General features: G+C 42.6%; 1 protein-coding gene across 1 annotated transcript in view; it reads left to right on the top strand.

The window, feature by feature from the left end:
• Positions 1 to 666: 666 nt before the first annotated feature.
• The window catches only part of LOC126190528 (beta-glucuronidase-like), a 138,518-nt gene continuing 111,469 nt past the window's right edge, over positions 667 to 27,715 (top strand). The window contains exons 1-2 of the mRNA XM_049931027.1: positions 667 to 791; positions 11,810 to 12,007. Of these exons, the coding sequence (XP_049786984.1) occupies positions 753 to 791; positions 11,810 to 12,007 (237 nt within the window). The 5' untranslated portion in view covers positions 667 to 752. The remainder of the gene's footprint in view (positions 792 to 11,809; positions 12,008 to 27,715) is intronic.

The raw sequence follows: 27,715 nt of genomic DNA, 5'->3' as shown, positions 1-27,715 counted from the left end.
GGCCATTAGGTGCAAATCTGGCCTCTACAGCATATCATCGACGTCTTGGTGCTCACGTTGAACGAAGTGTTTAGGAGCGATTAATAATAAAATCAACATTATGCCTTTCTCACTTGTTTGACTATTCCTGCCCACATTCTGTTCCTTATTCATAACATTGAAGATATTGCTATACGTCTTCCTTGTATTCACAGCGCCAGTTTGCTGGCTCCAAGGTAAACCGGTTCCGCATTAACATATCTACCAAGTTTCGCTGCCATATATATACCCCTATAAGTAGCTGTACTTTAATTATAACTATCCGGTAGTAGTATTTCGGGCCACTTCCTTGGAATCGGTGGTACAACAGCCTGGTGATTAGTTCTTATGGACGTGTAAACGGTTTAGCACATTGCTTCTTACGCGGTAGTTCGTAAGGACACTTATCGCTTACTGTATTCCTCCGCTTTCAAGTCTATTCAGTGCGTGAGCGCGGCGTCTTAGCGCACATGCCGCAGTCGCGGTGTACCATGCAGTCCCGCCTGCGATGACCTAACAGCTGGCCCGCTCACAGCTATGCGTGGGGGCTTGACTCAGCGTCGGCGCGTGTCACGTGACGCCCGGGCGTCTGTTAAAGGCTCGCTAACGAAACGCGCGCCTGTGACGCTTCGAATAGACCAATGAGGTGTAGTCCCCGGTTGTTTGTCAGTTGCACTCCGTCTGCGGCCTGTGCGCTGCGAGGGAGGCTGCTACGAAGGAGGGCAAAGAGGAAGATGCCCGCGTGGGTGGTGGCTGCAGTGTCGGCGGTCAGGGTACGTATCGACTCCTGCTGAGAAGCGCGTTTGCTGACCTCTGCGGCACGCACGCTGCGCCATGGCCCGATACTGTTGCAACTGTCAACATAATGTGCAGAAGCTGCATACAAAGTATTAGACGCCGGATAACGTCATGTCTCGTCTGAATTCACCGGTCTATCAAGACATCATCTACCGTATCTTCCTTCGTCGTCGGCGTTGTCGTTGTTGCCGTGAGGCAGCGTTATACCAAGTGGAAAGGTGCGTCGATCTTAGAGCATGAGATATGGTAACCGTAAGTCATTGACAACACACAACGGTCACGGTAGCACCTGATTCCAGAATAGCTGCAGTAGTTAGGATCTACGAACTACCCCCTCTTGACCAGGTCCCCAAAACTTAACTCGTAACGACATCCCTTCGAAGCAAATTGTAATAAAGATCGTCTATAAACGCTTCGTACAACAATAAGAAATGTTACAGTTTATGGAATAATAACAGATACGACCAAACTGTCTTGTTTCTTCTGTTTTATTTAACGTAACTTTGTCCACAGTTTTATTTAGCATTCACCACTCATTCACACTCTGATGTGGAGTATATGCGAGTGCCTGAACCCTAACTCCCAAGTTCCATCGAAACCCTTTGAAGAACAGTTTTGGTTGCTCGACACCAACAGTCAATGACAATGATATAGTATTTTGTAATTGACTCTTCTAGTTTAGCCACCGCCCTCCACGAATGTTTGTCAGGCGTAAGAGAATTACACACTTTTCTCTCCGGACCGCTATTATTAAGGGTTCGCGTAAAAGTTAACGTTTTTCTCCTTTTCATAAATTGGAGCCAGCTCTCCGCGATATAAATAAATAAAAAAAATTTAAAAAAGGAGGTCTCAATACTGCGTACCTCGTGGGATGCGTATAGATTTATCCCGGAATTGACCGCACTGTAGGTGTACTCAGTTTAATGACCACACTTCCCTATCCGCGATTTCGTGTAACTAAATGTCCTTTTGTTACTCTGATCGTATACCGTAGTTATTTAAAACTCGCCCCTATATTTTTGCACAACGCACAATTAGCACTTCTTTACTTGTTTATTTCTAAGAGTAAACGAAAAAATGACGCCGTATAATCGGCTTCGTCGATATACAGCAAAACACCTCAATATGCCCAGTTTTACCTCTTCTTATAGGATCGGCTACCTTACTCATTAATGTACTACATATTGTTTCCAATAACACTAAACAGGTATCGACGTTATATTTTAATTGTACTCAAAAGCATGTTATTATTATTATGACTGACCAAATCGTAACAAATTGCGCGGTGTGCGTTTTTAACGTTAGCTTTACACTCGCCCAGCCTTTATTCATGCAATATTATATATAAATATACAGACAGGACCGAAAGATCGATCTCTCTACCGTAAACAATAGAGGCAAATACTCTATTCAAGTTCCGTTACATCTATCTTGACTCGTATTGTTACAATCAGACTATCCAATATCTCAGGTCAGTGATCAAGGCACTAGTTTCTTATCCTATACGTGTCCAGCTGAGACACTAATCCAAATCCATACATATTACAAAAAAGATGTAAGGATGTACTGTATTCCACAGCTCTTCCTAAACTACTTGACCAATTTCAACCAAACGTGCTACAAATATCACTTACTGTCTGGAAAGAATCGCTTTGGGGTAAGAACACCTACCTCTCAGAGGGATGGGGGTGAAAAAGCAGGCGGCCGATGTGACCGAGCGGTTCTAGGCGCTTCAGTCCGGAACCACGCTGCTGCTACGGTCGCAGGTTCGGATCCTGCCTCGGGCATGGATGTGTCTGATGTCCTTAGGTTAGTTAGGTTTAAGTAGTTCTAAGCCTAGGGGACTGATGACTTCAGATGTTAAGTCGCATAGTAATTTTAATTTTAATAACCAACAGTCTCAGTTGCAAGAAAAATATTCGCTCTCCACGAAATGCCAGATGTGTAATCATCATCTTGTAAAAAGACAAGTAAATAATAGTGGGAGCACGTCGTATTTAATAAAAACATGTTTGAGATAATTAAATAAACAACAATACAGTCAAATGGCGGTGTGTTCATTTAAAAAAATAAAAGAATATCCATTAAGATCTTCCTTGGCTTCTAAATTGTCGTCCAGACCTTTGTAATTTGTTATGAGGCAGTTTGCTGAGTTCCAGAGCCGCAGATTGAATGACGATACAACGGTGTCTGAGGCTCGTGTTAGACTAAGCGCGAGTGAACGATGTTTCGAGCGGCCAGTTTTATTTGGCCGATAGCAAGCACTGAGCTTTTGTAAACTGGTCGATAACTGTGGGGGCGCAAGACAGATTTATTGACCGGTTCAATGCTGATATAAGCACGAACTTGCGTGCGTTTGTGGTCTTCTTATAAAATGGAGACAAAAAGAACGACGCACAAAATATCGGGTAAGACAAGTGAAAGGTCAGTTCAGTAGGCACTACGAAGAACTGAGATCACACACTTCTTACTTTTGGCAGTTCACATTCCTGTAGAAAATTGTTTCTTGGGTACCGGTATTCCTGCAACAAACGCTTCACAAGTGGTTCACAATAGTTGTAAACACACCTACGGAAGAAAATCGCAACACCAAGAAGGAGTTGTGCGACATAAACGAAAGCTGGCAGCCGTGTTTCCACATTTGAATGTTTGCTTAAAATACGCAATGTAACGGTCGTGAGCGTTTGTCACTCTTGAGATTGAACGTGGCGAGTCGATGTTAGACCAGAATGCCTTTAAGGTGACAAAGACGCCACTGTTGGCACCTCACTGAGTTTGAACGAGGTCGGCTACGAGAAGCTGGATGTTCCTTCTGGGATATTGTAGAAAGGCTTGGCAGGATTGTAGCCACTGTACTTTCGATTGTTGGCAGCGAAGGGCACGAGAATGTGCAGTCACTCCCGACAACCACTTGGCAGTGCCGAGAGGGAAGATCATCGTGTTCGACATATGGCTCTGGTGCACCGATTGGATCTGCAGCAGCAATTTGAGCAGCAGTTGGCGCCACAGCGATGCAACGAACTGTTACAAATCGGTCACTTCAAGCACATCTCCGAGCCAGACATCCTGTAGGTCCGGTCCACTGACCCCAACCACCGCCATTTGCGACTTCAGTGGTGTCAAGTGAGAGCTCATTGGAGGTAAGGGTGAAGGTCTGTTGTGTTTTCTAATGAAAGCTTGTTCTACCTCAGTGTCAGAGACGGCGGTTTATTGGTTAGGAGGAGGCCCGTTGAGGGCTTGCATTCATCCTGTTTGAGTGCTATATTTACACCCTGCGTATTCTCTTGCCGACCGAGCAGACACAGAAAAGTCAACTGTGCAACTTATACGTGATAATTAGTATCAAGCTGGCAGAAATGAAAGGTGACTTATTCAGCCATCTTTCAATGTGCTACACAGATTTCTTTATTGGCTGATTTTTCGATCAGTCGATTGAAAAATCGTTCACGTGCGCCTAGCCTTAAACAATACGGATTGTTTGTTGTAACTCTAGTCAGCTGGTATGCCGTTTCCATCTTGCTGATCCCAGAAGAAGCGGCTTCTTTCTCAGTGGTATTCGGTTCTTTTCTGCCAATCTGATTTCTTCCTGATCTGAATCTAACTACACCACTGGCCGTCAAAATTGCTACACCAAGAAGAAATGCAGATGATAAACGGGTATTCATTGGACAAATATATTGTACTGGAACTGACATGTGATTACATTTTCACGCAATTTGGGTGCACAGATCCTGAGAAATCAGTACGCAGAACAACCACCTCTGGCCGTAATAACGGCCTTGATACGCCTGGGCATTGAGTCAAACAGAGCTTGGATGGCGTGTACAGGTACAGCTGCCCATGCAGCTTCAACAAGATAGCCGGCCGGTGTGGCCGTGCGGTTCTAAGCGCGTCAGTTTGGAACCGCGTGACCGCTACGGTCGCAGGTTCGAATTCTGCCTCGGGCATGGATGTGTGTGATGTCCTTAGGTTAGTTAGGTTTAAGTAGTTCTAAGTTCTAGGGGACTGATGACCTCAGTAGTTAAGTCCCATAGTGCTCAGAGCCATTTTGAACCTTCAACAAGATACCACAGTTCATCAAGAGTAGTGATTGGCGTATTGTGACGAGCCAGTTGCTCGGCCACCATTGACCAGACGTTTTCAATTGGTGAGAGATCTGGAGAATGTGCTGGCCAGGGCAGCGGTCGAACATTTTCTGTGTCCAGAAAGGCCGGTACAGGACCTGCAACATGCGGTCGTGCATTAACCTGCTGCAATGTAGGGTTTCGCAGGGATCGAATGAAGGGTAGAGCCACGGGTCGTAACACATCTGAAATGTAACGTCCACTGTTCAAAGTGCCGTCAATATGAACAAGAGGTGACCGAGACGTGTAACCAATGGCACCCCATATCATCACGCCGTGTGATACGCCATTATGGCGATGACGAATACACGCTTCCAATGTGCGTTCACCGCGATGTCGCCAAACACGGATGCGACCATCATGATGCTGTAAACAGAACCTGGATTCATACGAAAAAATGACGTTTTGCCATTCGTGCACCCAGGTTCGTCGTTGAGTACACCATCGCAGGCGCTCCTGTCTGTGATGCAGCGTCAAGGGTAACCGCAGCCATGGTCTCCGAGCTGATAGTCCATGCTGCTGCAAACGTCGTCGAACTGTTCGTGCAGATGGTTGTTGTCTTGCAAACGTCTCCATCTGTTGACTCAGGGATCGAGACGTGGCTGCACGATCCGTTACAGCCATGCGGATAAGATGCCTGTCATCTCGACTGCTATTGATACGAGGCCGTTGGGATTCAGCACGGCGTTCCGTATTACCCTCCTGGACCCACCTATTCCATATTCTGCTAACAGTCATTGGATCTCGACCAACGCGAGCAGCAATGTCGCGATACGATAAACCGCAATCGCGATATGCTACAATCCGACCTTTATCAAAGTCGGAAACGTGATGATACGCATTTCTTCTTTTTACACGAGGCATCACAAAAACGTTTCACCAGGCAACGCCGGTCAACTGCTGTTTGTGTATGAGAAATCGGTTGGAAACTTTCCTCATGTCAGCACGTTGTAGGTGTCGCCACCGGCGTCAACCTTGTGTGAATGCTCTGAAAAGCTAATCATTCGCACATCACATCATCTTCTTCCTGTCGGTTAAATTTCGCGTCTGTAGCACGTCATCTTCGTGGTGTAGCAATTTTAATGGCCAGTAGTGTATGAGCGCTAGCCTGATGTTAGTTGTGAACTCCGTTTTCTCAAAGATGACCCTGAGGCCCGTCTTGGCCTCTTCCGCATCTTCAGAACCCTCCTTTTTTTACCACCTCAATTTGCTTATCACATTCGTGACACTCTCCGCAATTCCCCCATTTCACAATAATTCAAAATGAGCTGCCCTTCTTTGAACTAGGACGACGAGTTCCGACTTATGCAAGACACCTTTTTTCCGTTTTGTTTCACCCAGCAAGGTGTCTTGCATAAGGCGGAACTCCTCGTCCTATTTTCGTAACAAGCACGGACATAACAAGAAGAACTGCAACACCACAAGATGATTACTTCTTTGAACTTTTTCGATGTCCTCTGTCAATCCTACCCAGTAAATAACCCACACTGCGCAGCAGTACTGCAGTAGAGGACGGACAAGCTAAATGTAGGCAATTTTTGCAAAAACAGATATAATGTCTGATGGGATACCGCAATCACTGGTTTTACAATGTTATTTATAATCCGTCTTGATTGCAAAAATGTTTATTCACATGACCAGTTTCGGTTCCTCTAGAACCGTCTTCAGATCTGCAATTGCAGATCTGAAGATGATCCTAGAGGAACCGAAACCGGTCATGTGAATAAACATTTTTGCAATCAAGACGGATTATAAATAACATTGAAATGTTGGCAATGTCTTTAATAGATTTGTTACATCTGCTAACTGTTCTACAGGTTCGCCTTCCTTACCACATTTTATGTGCCATGGTTCCAATTTAAATTGTTCGTAATTGTAATCTGTAGTTATTTAGATGAGTCGACAATCTTTAAATTCATGAGATTTATCTCATTGTTGTTGTTGTTGTTGTGGTCTTCAGTCCTGAGACTGGTTTGATGCAGCTCTCCATACTACTCTATCCTGTGCAAGCTGCTTCATCTCCCAGTATGTACTGCAGCCTACATCCTTCTGAATCTGCTTAGTGTATTCATCTCTTGGTCTCCCTCTACGATTTTTACCCTCCACGCTACCCTCCAATACTAAACTGGTGATCCCTCGATGTCTCAGAACATGTCCTACCAACCGATCCCTTCTTCTAGTCACCTTGTGCCACAAGCTCCTCTTCTCCGCAATTCTATTCAATACCTCATTAGTTATGTGATCTACCCATCTAATCTTCAGCATTCTTCTGTAGCACCACATTTCGAAAGCTTCTATTCTCTTCTTGTTCAAACTATTTATCGTCCACGTTTCACTTCCATACATGGCTACACTCCATACAAGTACTTTCAGAAACGACTTCCTGACACTTAAATCTATACTCGATGTTAACAAATTTCTCTTCTTCAGAAACGCTTTCCTTGCCATTGACAGTCTACATTTTATATCATCTCTACTTCGACAATCATCAGTTATTTTGCTCCCCAAATAGCAAAACTCATTTACAACTTTAAGTCTCTCGTTTCTTAATCTAATTCCCTCAGCATCACCCGACTTAATTCGACTACATTCCATTGTCCTCGTTTTGCTTTTGTTGATGTTCATCATATAACCTCCTTTCAAGACACTGCCCATTCCGTTCAACTGCTCTTACAAGTCCTTTGCTGTCTCTGACAGAATTATAATGTCATCGGCGAAACTCAAAGTTTTTATTTCTTCTCCATGGATTTTGATACCTACTCCGAACTTTTCTTTTGTTTCCTTTATTGCTTGCTCAATATACAGATTGAATAACATCGGGGATAGGCTACAACCCTGTCTCACTCCCTTTCCAACCACTGCTTCCCTTTCATACCCCCCGACTCTTATAACATCTATCTGCTTTCTGTACATGGCCATTGGTTTTGATCTTCTGATGACTTTACTAGATCCTGAACGAAGGCATCACCTACATGAAATGTAAGAGAAGTGCTGAGACTGTCTCCTAAATTTTTTGTGCAAATTAAAAGCAGGGTAGCGGTTAAACATTTTCTTGGGGAACGCCAGATAACATATCTGTCTCACTTGATGATTTCCCGTCAATTATTACGAACTGTGACCTTTCTGACAGGAAATTACAAATCCAGTCGCACAACTGCAACGATACCCCATAGGCGCGGAATTTGATTAGAAACCCCTTGTGAGGAATGATGTCAAAAGCCTTCTGGAAATCTAGAAATGTGGAATCAGTTTGAGAGCCTTGTCGATAGCACTCATTAGTTCGTGTGAATAAAGAGCCAGCGCTGTTTCACAAGAACTACATTTTCTGAATCCGTGCTGGCTGGCTGTCACGACATCATTTTCTTCTGGGTACTTTGTAATGTTCAAATACAATATATGTTCCAAAATCTGATTGCAAATCTATGTCAGTGATATAGGTTTGTAAGTCAACAGATTACTCCTGTTGTCAACAAGTCCTCAGTTCTGTTGTGAAATCTACCTATCCTGTGGGAATATATCTCCTTTTGTAAGCACAAGCTCGGTATTGATTCGTGTTTTCGATATTTCTAATGATAACTATGTAGGTCATTTTGTTCAAGACACTTCATCACGTCTGGACTCCGATTTTGCTGTAACTTGAATGTCCTTTGGATGTAACCAGACTGAAGCGCTGGCGGTATTCTGCCAGTGTAATGGAGATAATAAACTTTACTCTGCCTTGTGATATACACAGGCACAATGTCGCTTTTGCCTAGGAAATTGTTTTTGAAAATGTACCCTCTATATTGTTTTCCCAATTTGCTCGAATATTTTCTCGTCATCATTGCACTATGATAAAGTGAGACCCAAACCTGTATTATAGTAATTAGGAATAGTTTCGTCTTAGGGTTGAGAAAAATAATTCTGTCACTGCATTGTTAATGCTACCCTCACATTATGCTTCTCATAACAATTCAAACTCTAGTTATGCAAACTGACAAAACGAATTTTTGCCACATTTTGTCAGGCTAAAACTTTTTATCTTCTATACATTTTACTTCCTTAATCGTTACAGCACTTTACAAGAGCTTATCCACATACCTCTTTAGTTTGCCCGTGTACTCACAAACCCCGAACAAGCTACTATCACTCTCCATTTGTTAGCAAATTAGGTGTGTAGCGGCTTCTTACCCCACTGCCGAACTACTTAACTAATTAGGATGAGATACGGAATGTCCGTGCCGTAACAAATTACTTTTTGGGACCCGATAACAGCGCAAGTGGTTGTTTCCGAATTGCTGCATGTGGAGGGCTACATTGAAAATTCGTGTTGAAAAGGTGTAGCATGTTTTCTTCTTCCCTTACCAGACAGAAGGAGAGGTTTACTTTCCTCGTGTCTTCTAACGTTGTCTCGATGTCCCCATTGGTTTTCTTCTCCGCCGACCTTACATCCTAACAAGCGAGCAATAAACAGTAAATAATGGAATAGCAAGTGAGAATATCCCACAATGTCAAAATACAGGGACGCTACCTGATTTTCATTGTTTTCAATCTCAAAATGAGGAAAATGAATTATTATTATGTTAAATCACTTGAGATCCAGTCAAATTATCGCTTATCAAGCTCCACCTATGTTCACAAAGCATCTCTGCAAGTTTTGATGAGCCTAGGGCATGGTTCACAAACGTTTTCCGAGGCAATTCAAGAATTAATTCACTCTTACGTGAATTTGAGAATCGCCCACGGTCCACAGGTAGGGGGGGGGGTGTTCGAAAAGTATCCGAATTTTGCTTATGAAATCTGTCTTTATTCATATAGAATTGTTTGGCACCTGTCACCTTCAAAGTAGCCCCCTACAACTGCTACGCATCTCTCCCAGTGTTGCTGTCGCTGCTGAAAACATCTCTGGAAACATCGTTCGGTATGGTGCGCAGCTGCTCCGTCGAATTCTGCATAACGTCTTTCCTGTTCTGAAATCTGCTTCTTTCAGAGACTTTTGCAGGTCAGGGTCACTCGGTACTACGTTGGACGAATAGGGAAGCTGACAGGCCACAGTCGTGTTGTGTTTGGCCAAAAATGCCTGAATTAATTGAGAACGATGAGCGGTTACGTTAGCGTGGCAAAGGTGCCAACTGCTCGCTGCCCACAAGTCCGGCCGTTTGCGTCTCATTACTTTACGAAGGTGACGCAGAATTTGCTGGTAGTACTCCATATTAACACTAGTACCTTCTGGAACTTACTCATGATGGACCACGCCATTGGAGTAAAAAACATGGTCAGCATGTGTTTCGCGTTGCTCCAGGCCTACGTCGCTCTTTTGGACCTCGAGGATGATGGATGCTTCCATTGGGATGACAAGAACTTTGTATCTGGGTCGTAACCACAATAACCTAGGACTCATGACCAGTGATCACTGTGTCAAGGAACTTTGGATTACTGTTCACAGTATCCAATATGACCTGTGCGATCTCCGAACGAAGTTGCTTCTGCCCAAGATTTCAGCAATTTTGACACAAATTTTGCTGAGATCCTTCTTAGGTTCAAATGTTCCGCTAAAATGGAATGAATGGTTGCAACACTAATTTTAGCCTCGTCTGCAAGTTATCTGACCATGATTCGTCTACCCTATATCACCAGGGTCTTTACGCGATCCATAACAACCTCATTTCTGGATGTCCAAGCCCTATGTGAACGTGCTTCATTCTTCACTGATGAGCGGCCATCTTTGAAGCGGTTGTACCACTCCTTTATCTGAGTGGTACTCATTGCTTCGTTCCCGCTCACTTGTCGAATCTTGTGGGATGTTTCAACTTGAGAATCGCCAATCTTAAAACAAAATTTGATGCAACAATGTTGTTCCACTTTGTCTGTTGCCCACAAAACAAAATCCGACGACTACCACTTATATGTGTTCATTTTCCAACGGCTAGCAGAGACTGGTTGTTTCCGCTGTCATTAAAAATATCAGATATGTACACTACGTATGCCTACAAACATAAAGTGTACACCGCCCCATACCATTGTTGGTGTCAATGATAAAAAAAGGTCGGATACTTACAGCTCTCATATAGCAGCAGAATTGTAGAAGTGATGGAAGAATCCGTTAGACTACTCGATTTTTTTTTTTTTTTGTGTGTGAGATTAAAATATTTTTCTGTCATACTGAAAACAAAAATTGTCCAGGTGTAAGCAGCACTCATGCACTGAAGGTTCCGTACAAATTTAATTACGTATATACACAGTTCATCCTATCCGGAAATCAAGGATCTCGACGATTTTTGCCTGTTATCGACATTGATAGTGGCAAGATATTGCTCCCAGGCATTCCAAGACTTTCGAGAATGTTTTACTTTCAAGTTTGGAGTCGGGTAACATATGTCTAACGAAATATTTTTTCATGTGATATAATTGCAAATTAACAATTTTCGGATTTTTTCTTTGGTTGTACTGCGAAACATTGCTTCGTGCCAAATTTCATGATTCTAGATCAACGGGCAGAATCCTATAGGTTTAAATGAATGAGTTTGCGAGTACCAACAAGTGTGACATGTTGATGGCACTGACTTTGAAGCTAACGTTTGTTATACCGCCAAGAGACCATAGACGCTAATGTATGACGTGAATTTCAACTTGATAAGTCTACCCTATCCTGAGAAAATGTGATTTGAACAGTCGGTCAGACAGACAGACAGGCGGATAACGAAGTGACCCTATGAGGGTACAGCTCTTACCGATTGAGGTTCGGAGCTCTAAAAAAGGAAATTTTGATGACGCATCACTTTTCTTTCATTTCAAGGTATCTAACTTCTGACTTCCCTTTATGTAAATTTGCTTCATGTCCCAAATACTGAAGAAACCTTAATTTTTGTTTTTGACCATCTTATTCACAGGCCGCCATGTCCGGGATGTGGAGGTTCTGTCTGTTGCTGACTACAGCTGCAGTGGCGCCAGTCGCGAAAAGTGGCGTGCTGTATCCCAGGGAATCCGAGTCCAGGGAGGTGAGGCCTCTAGACGGCCTCTGGAACTTCAAGCTGGACGCAGACGAAGTAGGCTATACTGAAGCGTGGTTCAACGATGACCTCACCAAGGTAAGTCTATATCGACTCTCAGTCAACACTTCGTCTGCATTTAGAAATTGGGAATACTAACCAGACCTCGTGCTCTCTGGTTCCTGTGCAGCGATTAATGGCACTTTGGACTGACGTCGATACCAGCAGTTAGCTGCCCATCTTTCTTCGTGCACAACACCGTATAACTACCGTGGCGCTCTTCAACACTCAACAAAGTCAGTTCTAAGGTGGCCAGAGTTTAGCTTTGAAGCAACAGCCTCCATCCTTGTTGACGAATGTTAATGCTGTTCACATGTGTTCTACGCAACTGTTAATTGAGGAAGCCTTAATTGACTTAGCGTATCCAGCTGCTGCTGCGGTTCTTTTCATCGCTGGTTCAAACGGATTTAGATTTACATTTTCTCGCGAACTTGGTTTCAGTCATCAGACATCAATTTTCAGAGCAAATACTTTTTTTCTGATCGTATCAGGAACCATCAACTCCTATCCGTTCTACAGGTAATCACTTGGTAACTGTCATTGGACTTCTGTGTGCTATGGCGTCTTTGGTTTTTCTGTATTAGCGTCTGATCCAAATTCTATCGTTATTCCGGTGTCTGTTGTGTTCTTGAATTTTTTTCGTCGTTTTTAAACCTCTTCTGGGTATTTGAGGCAGACATGAACTCCGCGACTCAGAAAAAGTCAAGAGCGGGTCCACTAATCCCCCTACCCACATTTGCAGCTTGGCCTTCGGGGAGGAAACAGGGTATTTAGCCGAATAGATGCTTCCGGCAACGTCACCTTTGGCCAGGTAGCTTGCAGTTCGCGGAAAAGACGAGCATAGTAGTGCTGTTCCTAGTGCCCAGAAAGTTAGTATCTGCAAAGTGTTGTTAGACATATAGGGTAGTGACAATGAAGATGGAGAATAGTGTAAACGTCATGGGTGATGAAAGGAGCCAGAAACTTTTTAAAAAAATTTACAATCAGACATTATAGGAAACCGAAATCTACTGGTGAATACGGTTGGGGATGATCGAACAAGAAGACTTACGTCAAAATTTTTACGCTAAGAAATGATCATTTTTTTGTCTACATACATGGGAAATAAATTCATGATCCATTTTTATTACAACAGATAGGCAAGAAATCGGTAACAAACGCAATAAAAAATAAAGGCCACCAAGTGTCAAAAAGGGAAACGGTTTCATTCATGCACTTTTATAATCTATGAGTATCATGCCAGAATATTCGTAATCGGCGCAGCTCACTCTCATAGACAATGGTACTGATGAGAAAAATGCGTTTTTATATCCTATTTGGCAGAGGAGTCCTCTGCGCTTGGGAAAACGACAAATACGTGCGACAGGTTTCAGTGTCGTTTTAACTCTTTGAGTCGGATCACTCTAAATGTTACACTTTTGTCGGTAACTCGAGAAGATTACAGACTCTTGTAGTTGGTTAAATAATATCAGCTCTGGTTCCGTACCAAAAACTACAAGAAAACCAAATAAAAAGAATAATTCATCCAGATCAAAAGTGTACAACGGCAAAATGGTGAAATGGATAGATTGTATTTTTAAATGTGTTTTATACAAAGCGTAAATATTATCATTAGTTTATCACCTGTATAAAAGTACTTTCAGTGAGTGCTCATTACTATAATTTCTTTCCCGCGAACACTTTATCGCCATTTCTCTGTCAGTTGGGCATTTTAGATAATTGTTTGCATTTCCGAAAATGTGTAATAAAAATGTAATGTTAATGTTTAGCACATTTCTCTGTTCCAATAATATGACTTACTAACATTTCGGGGAGTGGCCATGGCATAATCAGAAGTCTGCTGCTAGTTACCGAGTTCGGGTAGTAGCAAATAAGATCAATTTTAGGCAAGTTGCGGAGTTCTTGAACCGACCTGGTAAAAGTTGCCGAATTCATGTGAACAGATTGTACGCACATTGCTATCTGTGCCACTGGGCGCTAAGAGCGTGTTGTGGAGGTTAAAAAAAACCGCAGCGTTGGCGATGTCTTGTGCTGGTTGCACGGGGGCAGTGATGCTTACGTGCACTTCACGTTGGCCCCCCAGTCCTTAATGGGGGATATCGAAGGGCAGAGTTTGAGCTTTCGTACTTGCCAGTTATCTTCTCTTTGGCGCCTCATATCCTCGACGCCTCTTTGTACTTTGTGCAGACTCTGTAGAGGGGGGCCACGCAGCTGGTGTTCGTTGATGTATCTGTCGCATTTCCGTGAGCTCGCATGACACGGGACTGCACTAACACGCGAGCTTGCGTGCTCCAAGCACTGCCCTGTATGGACACTGTGCGGTACGTTCCGTGGTACGTTCTTCTATTCACTCGTGTAGGATGTACTATGTCGGCCTACCGTGAACTGTTTTGTCACTTAGTGTGTTTGTGTGGTAACAACAGTGTAGAATCACGTGTAAATCCCAATGGAAGCCAAATGGTAGCCATATTAATACGGATATTATTAATACTAGACCAGCTAGTATTAAACTTATTATGATCGTACAATAGATATCCAAAGGATGGGCCCTGAGTTTAGTTGCAATAAACAAAATTTAGCTACAGTAATAATACAGAGCGAGTCAGAAGGAAAGGTACAGGCTTTGAGAAGTGATTCAGAAAAAAAAAACCTATCAACATTTGTCCCGTTCTTAAAGGTTTCTAAGTCCGCCTCCGTCGCGTAGCGGTAACGTTACCGCATACCACGCAGGGTGCCCGGGTTCGATTCCCGGCAGGGGACTGGGTGTTGTGTGTCCATCATCATTTTCATCATCGACTTGCGCCATAGGGTGGTGGGGTTTCGGGTTCTGCTGGATAGGTCAGGAGTCCACTACACGCAGCAAGCGGCTACACGGGTAGCAGGGGTTGTGTGGCGTGGCCTGGGCGTTTTTTTTTTTTTTTTTTTTTTTTTTTTTTTTTTTTTTTTTTTACGTTAGATGGCCTCGGGCAAGTACAGAAAGGGCAACAGCCTCAAAGGGTGCGGGGCAAAGTCAGGACATGCGGGGACCAAGCAGCAATCGGTATTGTAATTGTAAACTGTCGAAGCTGCATTGGTAAAGTACCGGAACTTCAAGCGCTTATAGAAAGCACCGAAGCTGAAATCGTTATAGGTACAGAAAGCTGGCTGAAGCCAGAGATAAATTCTGCCGAAATTTTTACAAAGGCACAGACGGTGTTTAGAAAGGATAGATTGCATGCAACCGGTGGTGGCGTGATTGTCGCTGTTAGTAGTTGTTTATCCTGTAGTGAAGTAGAAGTGGATAGTTCCTGTGAATTATTATGGGTGCAGGTTACCCTCAACAACCGAGCTAGGTTAATAATTGGCTCCTTTTACCGACCCCCCGACTCAGCAGCATTAGTGGCAGAACAACTGAGAGAAAATTTGGAATACATTTCACATAAATTTTCTCAGCATGTTATAGTCTTAGGTGGAGATTTCAGTTTACCAGATATAGACTGAGACACTCAGATGTTTAGGACGGGTAGTAGGGACAGAGCATCGAGTGACATTATACTGAGTGCACTATCCGAAAATTTCCTAGAGCAATTAAACAGATAACCGACTCGTGGAGATAACGTCTTGGACCTACTGATAACAAACAGACCCGAACTTTTCGACTCTGTAAGTGCAGAACAGGGAATCAGTGATCATAAGGCCGTTGCAGCATCCCTGAATATGGAAGTTAATAGGAATATAAATAAAGGGAGGAAGGTTTATCTGTTTAGCAAGAGTAATAAAAGGCAGATTTCAGACTACCTAACAGATCAAAACGAAAAATTCTGTTCCGACACTGACAATGTTGAGTGTTTATGGAAAAAGATTAAGGCAATCGTAAAATGCGTTTTAGACAGGTACGTGCCGAGTAAAACTGTCAGGGACGGGAAAAACCCACCGTGGTTCAACAACAAAGTTACGAAAATACTGCGAAAGCAAAGAGAGCTCCACTGTAAGTTTAAATGCAGCCAAATCCTCTCGGACAAACAGAAGCTAAACGATGTCAAAGTTAGCGTAAGGAGGACTATGCGTGAAGCGTTCAGTGAATTCGAAAGTAAAATTCTATGTACCGACTTGACAGAGAATCCTAGGAAGTTCTGGGCTTACGTTAAATCAGTAAGTGTCTCGAAACAGCGTATCCAGACACTCCGGGATGATGATGGCATTGAAACAGAGGATGACACACGTAAAGCTGAAATACTAAACACCTTTTTCCAAAGCTGTTTCACAGAGGAAGACCGCACTGCAGTTCCTTCTCTAAATCACCGCACAAACGAAAAAATGACTGGCATCGAAATAAGTGTCCAAGGAATAGAAAAACAACTGGAATCACGCAACAGAGGAAAGTCCACTGGACCTGACGGGATACCAATTCGATTCTACACACAGTACGCGAAAGAACTTGCCCCCCTTCTAACAGCCGTGTACCGCAAGTCTCTAGAGGAACGGAAGGTTCCAAATGATTGGAAAAGAGCACAGGTAGTCCCAGTCTTCAAGAAGGGTCGTCGAGCAGATGCGCAAAACTATAGACCTATATCTCTGACGTCAATCTGTTGTAGAATTTTAGAACATGTTTTTTGCTCGAGTATTATGTCGTTTTTGGAAACACAGAATCTACTCTGTAGGAATCAACATGGGTTCCGGAAACAGCGATCGTGTGAGACCCAACTCGTTATTTGGTAACCGTGATAGCGTTACGGAGATGTTTAGCAAACTCAAGTGGCAGACTCTGCAAGAGAGGCGCTCTGCATCGCGGTGTAGCTTGCTCGCCAGGTTTCGAGATGGTGCGTTTCTGGATGAGGTATCGAATATATTGCTTCCCCCTACTTATAACTCCCGAGGAGATCGCGAATGTAAAATTAGAGAGATTCGAGCGCGCACGGAGGCTTTCAGACAGTCGTTCTTCCCGCGAACCATACGCCACCGTTGGGTGGCTTGCGAAGTATAAATGTAGATGTAGACGTAGATAATTGACTCGCAAGTCGTCGACGTGGCGTCACCTAAAAAGGACTTGCAATACGACGGCCGAACTCCTCCGAATGGAGCCTCCTGGCCAACAATGCCATATTCCGTTTCAACGGTTTCTGAGAAACCTAATGAAAACAATGGGGGCAAGTCAATTGCAGGTGATAGTAAATGAAATATTATGGTCTGACGTTTCCTCATAAAAGATGTTCAAAAGTCCACTGTCAACTGCAGAACATCTTGCAGCTATTGTAGACAGCTGCTGTCTTGGTGATATGATCTCATTCGAACAGTCCTATTCTTGAGCACATGCACGTAAAATACGAGCGAGAAGTTCCTCCTCTGTGTCCACACTGCGCTTGTAGACTTCTCTCTTAAGCCAACCTCACAACCAGTAACGTATTCGGTGACCTCGGTGGGCAAGAAATTACTGTACGGCGACCGATTTAACGACCAGGACACGTTTCAGTTAGGTACCGTGTCACTGGCCGTACGGAATGCGCAGGAGCTCCGTCGTGCTGCAATTACATACGACGTCGTGTTCCAAAAGGAATATCCGACAAGTATTCTCGTAGCACATTTTGAAGGAAATCAAGATACCGTTCTACATAAAGACGGTTATAGAAAACAACTGGAGCGATGAGTTGGCCGTCAATAATACCGCACCACACGTTCACTGAGAAACGTCGGTGAAAATTTGTTTCTCACAGTGGCGTGCAGATTTTCCTTTGTCCACACGTGAGAGCTGCGCGTGTTGTTGACACCGTCGCCGATAAATGTTGACTCATCTGTCAACAGAATATGTGGAATACAGCGTTCATCGACAGTTATCGATTGCATAATTCCGTTTGTTTGGCACAACCTCCGACATGCAGATGTCGCACTCTCTACCGATGATACGGATGCAGGCCCTGCTCATGTACTGTGCGCATCACTAGTGTCTGTGAAATACCAAGCAGTGCAGAAGTTCTTCCAGAGCTGGTAGCTGGGCTGCGTTATACCATTTCAAGTGTGTCCTCAACTTCACTAAGATCTTGCTGAACGGGACATTCACATACAACAATCACGCAATCTGTCACACATCCTACTAAATACTCTTCTATCCGGAAGTCAGCTGTTAGGAAATCGTTGTTCGTATTCGAATACAGCAGCTCTGAAATTCCCACTGCAAAACCCATAGACAAAAATCACGTAACCATACTCCGCATGTGTGAAGACCTGGTTAATTTTCACTACACTGAACCGTACTGTTTTGGCTGTAAACGTAACAACACTGAAGTACACTGGTGCAACCACTGTAGCACTGTGAAATAAATAACATAGACACTTGCAGGACTCGTCATCCCACCGTGCGCAAGTCAAGTGCGCATTAAAATGGTCAGTAGAGACAACACTACGTCGCTATGGTTGTATTTGGAAGCGAGTGCTGGTGAAGAACTACCTGGGACTGACACCCGTGATTTTCAAACAGCTGTACGTCGTATACGGCTAAGAAAATGGCATACGTTCATTTGAAGATTTTTGTTCAGAATCTCCAATACTACCACCCGTTACAGCATATACCTGTCCTCCTGACTCACCCTGTATAGTATGCGTAGCGGGGACTGGGGACGGCAGCTGCCTCTCAACCAAATAAAAAAAAAAAAAGAATCTGCGCAAATCTAACTCGCATACTGCTCTATCAAAAAGACAGGCAGAAAAGTTCAGTATTACTTTGAAGAAAGCTACAAGATGTAATAATGGATATTTACTAGTAGCAAGTGCACCAAGAGCCATATGCACAGACCACACAAGTATTCAAGAAAGATAGTAAGAGTAACCCTCAAAATTACAGGCCCATATCATTAACGTCGATATACAGCAGGATTTTGGAACATATATTGTATTCGAACGTTATGCATTACCTCGAAGAGAGCCGCGCGGGGTAGCCGAGCGGTCTGGGGCGCTTTGTCACGGTCCGTGCGGCTCCCCCCGTCGGAGGTTCGAGTCCTCCCTCTGGCAGGGGTGTGTGTTGTCCATAGCGTAAGTTAGTATAAGTTAGAGTAAGTAGTGTGTAGGCTTAGGGACCGATGACATCAGCACTGTGGTCCCATAAGACCATACCACAAGTTTCCCATTACCTCGAAGAGAACGGTCTATTGACACACAGTCAACACGGATTTAGAGAACATCGCCCATGTGAAACACAACTAGCTTTTACTCACACGAAGTTTTGAGGGCTATTGACAAGGGATTTCAAATAGATTCCGTATTTCTAGATTTCCAGAAGGCTTTTGACACTGTACGATACAAGTAGCTTGTAGTGAAATTACGTGCTTATGGAATATCGTTTCAGTTGCGTGACTGGATTCGTGATTTCCTGTCAGAGAGGTCACATTTCGTAGTAACTGTCAGAAAGCCATCGAGAAAAACAGAAGAGATTTCTAGCGTTCCCCAAGGTAGTGTTATAGGCCCTTTGCTGTTCCTTATCTATATAATCCATTTCGGAGACAATCTGAGCAGCCATCTTATGTTGTTTGCAGATGATGCTGTTGTTTATCGACTAGTAAAGTCAATAGACGATCAAAACAAATTGCAAAATGATTTAGAAAAGTTATCTGAATGGTGCAAAAATTGGCAGTTGACCCTAAATAACGAAAAGTGTGAGCTCATACATGATATATCAGTCACATCTAAAGGCCGTAAATTCAACTAAATACCTAGGAATTACAATTACGAACAACTTAAACTGGAAGGAACACACAGAAAATGTTGTGGGGAAGGCTAACCAAAGACTGCGTTTTATTCCTTAGAAAATGTAAGAGATCTACTAAGGAGACTGTCTACACTACGTTTGTCCGTCCTCTTTTAGAATACTGCTGTGCGGTGTGGGATCCTTACCAGATAGTTCAAAGACGGGCAGCACATTTTGTATTATCGGGAAATAGGGGAGAGAGGGTCTCTGAGATGATACAGGATTTGGGGTGGACATCATTAAAACAAGTACATCCTACATTTCTGTCCACTGTGCTGTTCACAGATGAAGCAACGTTCAGGCGTGATGGGATTTTCAACATCCACAATTCGCATGTTTTGAATGAGGCTAATCTACATACCATATTTATTAGCGCTTATCAGTTGTGGTTCTGCGTGAATGTCTGACCAGATGTTACTGGTGACTGTTTAATTGAGCCATGTCTCCTGTCTAGACCATTAAATGACATTATTATGATTTCCTCGCCAGAGTTGCTGAATGGCGTGCCACTTGCTACATGACAGCGCATGTGATTCCAACATGACGGGGCGTGTGATTCTAGCATGACGGGGTGACGGCGTATTTCAGTTATCCTGTGCGCCGTCTAACAATACCACCACTTGCAAAGTAGATTAGAAATCAGATTAATAATGTTGCTCACGCAGCATGTGTTCGCTTTATCGGGCAACAACTTATTTACTGTGGATTGTATCGTCAGAATCGAAATAATGCGGTCACTGCAAAGAAGTCTTAAATTTGGCACTTATCTTGAATGGATTCCCACGTAGATTTCATCGAAGTCGTTATGGCTCATCTTGTTAATTCTAGGGTGATTCCATTTTAGCTGATAGAAGGTCCGAATCTGTATTTTAGCAATATTTGAAGATCTAACAAATACGTTTTTCAGGAAATTCTTAATGATCAAACAATCCCAGATCGGAACAATGGCATGATAGAAATAATTTATGACTTGGTGCATACTTCTTCTTAATTGTCACATCATCAAGAAAACCATTTTGTATCAATCTTCAGATATTTAACTTCCACTTTAATCAAACACAAGACTTGCCTGTTCTTTTACAAAACGAAATAACAACATAACTTCTGCAAAGTAAAACAAAGACTGCTGCGTGCGCATTCACGCCAAAACGATTACAAGTAAGTCAAAGATTATGACAGTCTCACAGAAATGAATACACACAAGAACCATATCACTGTGATATATCGATACATCGGAGTACCTATACATTAATAAAACCAAATGTGAATATTGTCACAAAAGTGTGCGGTTCTAGGCGCTACAGTCTGGAACCGAGCGACCGCTACGGTTCAAGATATGAAAAGGCAGTGAATAAGCTTAGAGAGCATAGTTAGTTATACTATTGCAAATAATGAGCTTTCGATACAACTTCTACTCATGCAACTGGACAATTTCCTATATGACCGTCAACCTGTGAAATTAGCGTCTACAATCTGGCACGTTCCGAAGAAGATTGCAGATAGCAATTCAGATCGCCATGCACTTCCATGCTTATTCAGCTCCCTTCGTGTTTTAAACATGCCTACTTGGTTCAGTGACCGTTTATAAATTAAAGTTGAACAAAATAAGCCCTCGGTCACAACTTTTACTCTTTTTGACCACTTCTGTGAGTGCCTTCATCAGAAATTAAGTATTAAAAGTGGCCTATAATACAAGTACAAATTTACGAGAATTTTTTTTAAGGGGATACGGAATCGGATTTTGGGTTAAAAAATCGAATTTTTTTTTATTGGCGTATTATATTCTGCCATGTTTCCTCTTTAAAATGACGTATCATACATAGCTCTACTACAATTATAACTATTTTATTTTTATATATTTGTGAGATCGGGTATTGCGCTTTAGTTATACACGTCTCTCGTGGCTGACCATGAACTTTTTGGCAGTACCTTTAAAGTGACATGAATTCAAATATCCCGGTTTCCAGCGACTATTTATACACTAGTTGCCCGAAAATGTTTCTCTCTGGTTTCCTCAAGTTACTCTTTGACTTTGTGGCGGGACTGTTTTGTAAACAGTGTGATATAAGAAAGTAGTTGTTGTTGAGTTATTTCGTATTTAGTGCTTCATTTTTCGCAGTGAAAATGCCTAGAGCTAAAGCAAAAGTATTTAAAAAGCGTGTGAACTGGCAAAAGAAAAGAAATAATGATTCATTAGCAAAGCAAAGCAGTTCATCATCATCACTGTTGGAAAATGTGAATCCACTTATTACTGATTTGCCGAACGAACTTACACCAAATGAAAACAGTGCTTCTCATAAAAAACTAAGAGATTTGGAAGAGAAATATAATTTACTTGATAGAGGGAATGAAGTTTTTGAACTCATTGATACGAATATATTGTGTGAAGCTCTTGAAAACAGTTTGTGCTGCAAAAAATGTCATGGAAACGTTTCTCTGAAAGTAGAATCCCATGTTGGCCTGGCTGCCCAGTTTAATTTAATATGCAGTGTTTGTAAATACAGCTGTAAGTTTCCAAGTTCGGTTTCAGTAACTGTAAATAATGGATACAAGAAAACTGAACTTTATAGTGTAAATATTAGGTTAGTTTATGGATTGCGAGCAATTGGTAAGGGCAAAGCAGCTGGTGATATGCTATGTGGTGTTCTAAATCTTCCAAGTGCACCTTCAAAGTTTGAAGCTTACAATTATGTACTAGGATCTGCAGTTGAAGATGTAGCACAGAAGTCAATGCAGGTTGCTGTGGAAGAAGCAGTGGAAGAAAATGACGGCAGTCGTGACCTCACAGTGGCGTTTGATGGCACGTGGCAGAAAAGGGGCCACACCTCCAACAATGGTGTTGTAACAGCAACTAGTGTTGATACTGGCAAGGTTATTGATGTTGCAATAATGTCTAAATACTGTAGGTGCACAGGCAGGCTGAAAAATGAACACAGTGATGACTGTATTGCTAATTATTATGGTAGTAGTGGTGGCATGGAGGTTGCTGGGGTGAAGAAAATTTTTCATCGCTCTTCACAGTGGTATAATGTTCGCTATGTCAAATATCTGGGAGATGGTGACTCTAAAGCATTCAAAGAAGTTTTGGAAAGCAAACCATATGGGAACAGTGTAAATATAAGCAAACTTGAATGTATAGGACATGTGCAGAAGAGAATGGGTGCCAGGCTGAGAAGGTTAAAATCAGTTATGAAAGGGAAAAAACTAGATGATGGGAAAACCTTGGATGGCAGAGGAAGATTGACTGATTCCATAATAGACCACATTCAGAACTGCTATGGCCTTGCAATCAGGCAAAATACAGGCAATCTTGAAGAAATGAGGAGAGCTATATGGGCTTTATATTTCCACACCGCATCCACGGATGAGCATCCACAACATGGTTTGTGCCCCAAAGGTGAAAACAGCTGGTGTAAATACAATAGGGGACTAACAACAGGAGAGAAATACATTCACCACCACAGTCTACCATCAGCCATCATGGCAGAAATAAAGCCCATTTTCAGAGATCTGGCTGACAGAAGTCTTCTGATGAAATGTCTTCACGGAAAAACGCAGAACCCCAACGAGTGCTTGAATAGTGTGATATGGCATCGTCTCCCAAAAACAGTGTTTGTCGGAATTAATACACTACATTTTGGTGTGTATGATGCTGTGGCAACCTTCAATCTTGGAAATATAACTAAATGCCAGGTCCTTCAAAAGTTGGGTATGTGTGTTGGTTCCCGTACGGTACGTGCTATGTTCTTTTTAGATCAGCACAGACTAAGGCATGCTGATAATATAATCAAGACATTAGCGAAAAAAGCAAGACAGGTGCAGAGGGGTGCCAAAAGAAGACTTGAAGATGATTATGAAGACTGTGAAGGGGGTATTAGCTACGGATCAGGAATGTTTTAATCTTCTTTCTCCGTTTCCCGTAAGTTTACTTTTTACTTCATCTAGGAACATTATCTCAGGTACTGGTCAACCTAGAAGTCTGAAATTTTTATGACGTAGTGACATAGGTCCCTATTACATACTGAAACAACGATTTTTTAATTACTTGATTTACAAAAGACTTAGGGGTGATAGTCTAGTAAAAAGCGATGGAAAAAATTTACTTAAAAATAAATGTACAATATCTCTGTAAGAAAATACTTTGACAATAAACTGTTGTTTCAGTATTGTTGTAACATATGAATGCACATACAGTAAAATTTTTACCTCTCTGTCTCCAGTAGTTTGTGAGAAAATGTTCCCTATAGTAGGCATATATTAACATTGCGGGGATAGGTGATTCCGTATCCCCTTAATATAAAAGTGTACTGTTGGTCAGTACAAGAAAGAGACAATTGTCGAGCTACAGGTAGCATAAGACTGAGGCGACCGGTTTGCCACGGCACTCCCGGTGTAATGTTCACCTGCCCGCAGTTGTTCACGCAGGCGCCTCAGTCTGGTGCTACCTGTAGCTCGACAATTGCTTTCCATGCATTCTACTTTAAAATTGTGACTTAAGCTTTTTCGCTTAATATTTATTTTATACGTGACGTGTAAGTACTGCTTCATTTTGCACTGTTCTACATCTACATCTACATTTATACTCCGCAAGCCACCCAGCGGTGTGTGGCGGAGGGCACTTTACGTGCCACTGTCATACCTCCCTTTCCTGCACCAGTCGCATATGGTTCGCGGGAAGAACGACTGCCAGAAAGCCTCCGTGCGCGCTCGAATCTCTCTAATTTTACATTCGTGATCTCCTCGGGAGGTATAAGTAGGGGGAAGCAATATATTCGATACCTCATCCAGAAATGCACCCTTTCGAAATCTGGACAGCAAGCTACACCGCGATGCAGAGCGCCTCTCTTGCAGAGTCTGCCACTTGAGTTTGCTAAACATCTCTGTAACGCTATCACGCTTACCAAATAACCCTGTAACGAAACGCGCCGCTCTTCTTTGGATCTTGTCTATCTCCTCTGTCAACCCGACCTGGTACGGATCCCATACTGATGAGCAATACTCAAGTATAGGTCGAACGAGTGTTTTGCAAGCCACCTCCTTTGTGATGGACTACATTTTCTAAGGACTCTACCAATGAATCTCAACTGTGCACCCGCCTTACCAACAATTAATTTTATATGATCATTCCACTTCAAATCGTTCCATACGCATACTCCCAGATATTTTACAGAAGTAACTGCTACCAGTGTTTGTTCCGCTATCATATAATCATACAAAAAGGATCCTTCGTTCCATGTATTCGCAATTTTACATTTGTCTATGTTAAAGGGTCAGTTGCCACTCCCTGCACCAAATGCCTATCCGCTGCAGATCTTCCTGCATTTCGCTGCAATTTTCTAATGCTGCAACTTCTCTGTATACTACAGCATCATCTGCGAAAAGCCGCATGGAACTTCCGACACTATCTACTATGTCATTTATATATATTGTGAAAAGCAATGGTCCCATAACACTCCCCTGTGGCACGCCAGAGGTTACTTTAACGTTTGTGGACGTCTCTCCATTGAGAACAACATGCTGTGTTCTGTTTGCTAAGAACTCTTCAATCCAGCCACACAGCTGGTCTGATATTCCGTAGGCTCTTACTTTGTTTATCAGGCGACAGTGCGGAACAGTATCGAACGCCTTCAGTTTTCAGTCTTCAAACTGTATTTCTGTGCTTTTACATAAGCAAAGAGTTACCACGTCTGCTGTTGTCAAATAAAACTTTGCCTGTGAGTTCATGTACTAAATACTGTTCATTTTAACATTCAGCTGTCTATATTTTAAATGTTAAGTAGCCTACTTATATTTACGGCTACTAGATGGTACTCTTGGTGTAATGTTCAGCTGCCTGCACTTGCTAAGACGGGCACCTCATTTTGTTGCTACCTGTGGCTTTATAGGTATGAGCAACCCACAGTGGCTCGCCTTTCATGTATTCTTTTTAAAATTTTTGTGACTAAAGCCTTTCTGGCTGAGTTATTTTATACGTGACGTGTCAGTACTGTCTCTTTCTTGTACTGTTAGTCAGTACTTACATTTTTATATAAATATTTTTTTCTCATAAATTTTCACTTATTTATAGGCCACTTTAAATATTTAATTTCTGATGAAGGCACGCATAGAAGTGTTGAAAACTGCTCAAAAAGACTAAAAATTGCGACCGAGGGCTTATTTGCTTCAACTTTAATTCTCTTCGTGTTGTTTTTGTGCTGAGGATTCGCGAGTGCTACGTTCAGTTCCGTAGTGACTTTTGAAATTGTCCTCTTTATTTTTCGTCTCAATCGTGTTCAATGACGGTCCGTGCGATCACTCAACACACACTTTCGTCCACGTCGTGACTTCGCGGATGATGCTTTGCAGCTTTCCTTTTATGAGGTTTAAATCTACGATGCGGTGCCTCTTGAAACCCCAAACACTTAGGCTACCTTGGCTACGTAAGCAGACTCCATACGAGCCCAAAAAATTGCCCACGTTCTAATTTATTTAGCTCCGACATAATTCACTAAGCTACATAGAACATTGTTCTGACCGCGACTGACACTTGCAATGTACAGACGACATTTCGTAGGTTCCCTTCCTGGTTAAATACAGTAGCGCAATCTGCAGACGTGGCTAGCATCTCCATTCATGTTCAAGCATGAATTTCTCGCAGTATTTCCAGAGATTTCTCCCATTGTTGTAGCCATCCCCTTTTATGGTGACGACGCAGTATCTACGGTATAGTACGCGTCGTGCTCTGTTTGTGACACTGACTGGTTCATGTTTTGGACGAGAAACTTGATGCCACAATAATCCTGCTGGTGAATAATATAGTAGGCAACGTTACACATTTTTCGGTACACATGAGACAGCATTCGCTATCTATGTTCCAAGACGACGTGCATAAATACGCGCTTCTTCCGCGGCTCATATCTCGGATTTTATTGATACTATAGAGATAAAAAAATGTGTGTGTGAAATCTTATGGGACTTAACTGCTGAGGTTAATTAGCCTAAGGACAAACACACCCACCCATGCCCGAGGGAGGACTCGGACCTCCGCCGGGACTAGCCGCACAATCCATGACTGCAGCGCCCTAGACCGCTCGGCTAATCCCGCGGGGCTATAGAGATGGGGTCAACTGTTTTGGACAGCCCTTGGGCTAGGGACCAGGGACCATTTGTACATCAAACACAAAGATCATCTTAGTGTTACTAACCTACACTACAAGATCAAAGTATGAATATTACACACTTTCTCCTCCTTAGGCAAACAGAACAGATCGGTTGGTTCTATTTGCATTTGATTGGTCTGCGGTGGGCCTTAAGACGCTTATGGGGCACCATTAGTTAACGGACGGTTCCTTACAAAACCCCAAAAAAGGGCTTTTTTTACCATCTTTCGTGCCAAGACGAAGCCGGGGATTCCAAGACGGCTAAGAACAACAAATGGCTGGCATTTTTGCGCTATGTTCCCAGGACAGCGATCTGGAACAAAAGTGAAACTTTTACGGATATTTTATTGTTTCCGAGATACAAAGGTTTAAAGCTACCTTGCTTGTACACATAAAATAAGTACCTAAAATCCGGTGTGAGGCGTAAACGTGGTTTATAAAGTGACGTAGCACGAATATATATGGTGTAAAGAGTCTCCGTTATCATCATAAGACTTCTGGAAACCCTGTGTTGTAGTACTGGAGCATATGCACAATTTTTTTCACGTAAAATCCAGCCTGAGGTGTAAAATTAGTTTTGCGTTATTTCAAATTCACATACGTAAACTATCAAAATTTTAGTGACCCATAAAGTTCTTTTCATATGACATGCCCAGCGGTGGCAATGAAAACATGGGAACGAGCGAAACAATGCTCCTATCACAGCATAAAAAAGGCGAATATGCTCCTGTTTAAAAGAATGACTGAGGAGTGGAGAATCAGCTGTCTCAGTCTGCCTTCCTCAGGACCTTTAAAAAATTTTCCAAACGTTTTGACATAGGAATGTATTCGCGCTTTTTTATACTGAGACAGAAAGAGAGATTGGCAATGGGAAGGAGTCGGAAAAGTTATAAA

The sequence above is a fragment of the Schistocerca cancellata genome, chromosome 1, assembly GCF_023864275.1.
Source record: "Schistocerca cancellata isolate TAMUIC-IGC-003103 chromosome 1, iqSchCanc2.1, whole genome shotgun sequence".
In the NCBI taxonomy this organism is placed as follows: Eukaryota; Metazoa; Arthropoda; class Insecta; order Orthoptera; family Acrididae; genus Schistocerca; species Schistocerca cancellata.
The sequence above is the reverse complement of the archived record's forward strand: the minus strand, read 5'-3'. Positions and strand labels throughout refer to the sequence as shown.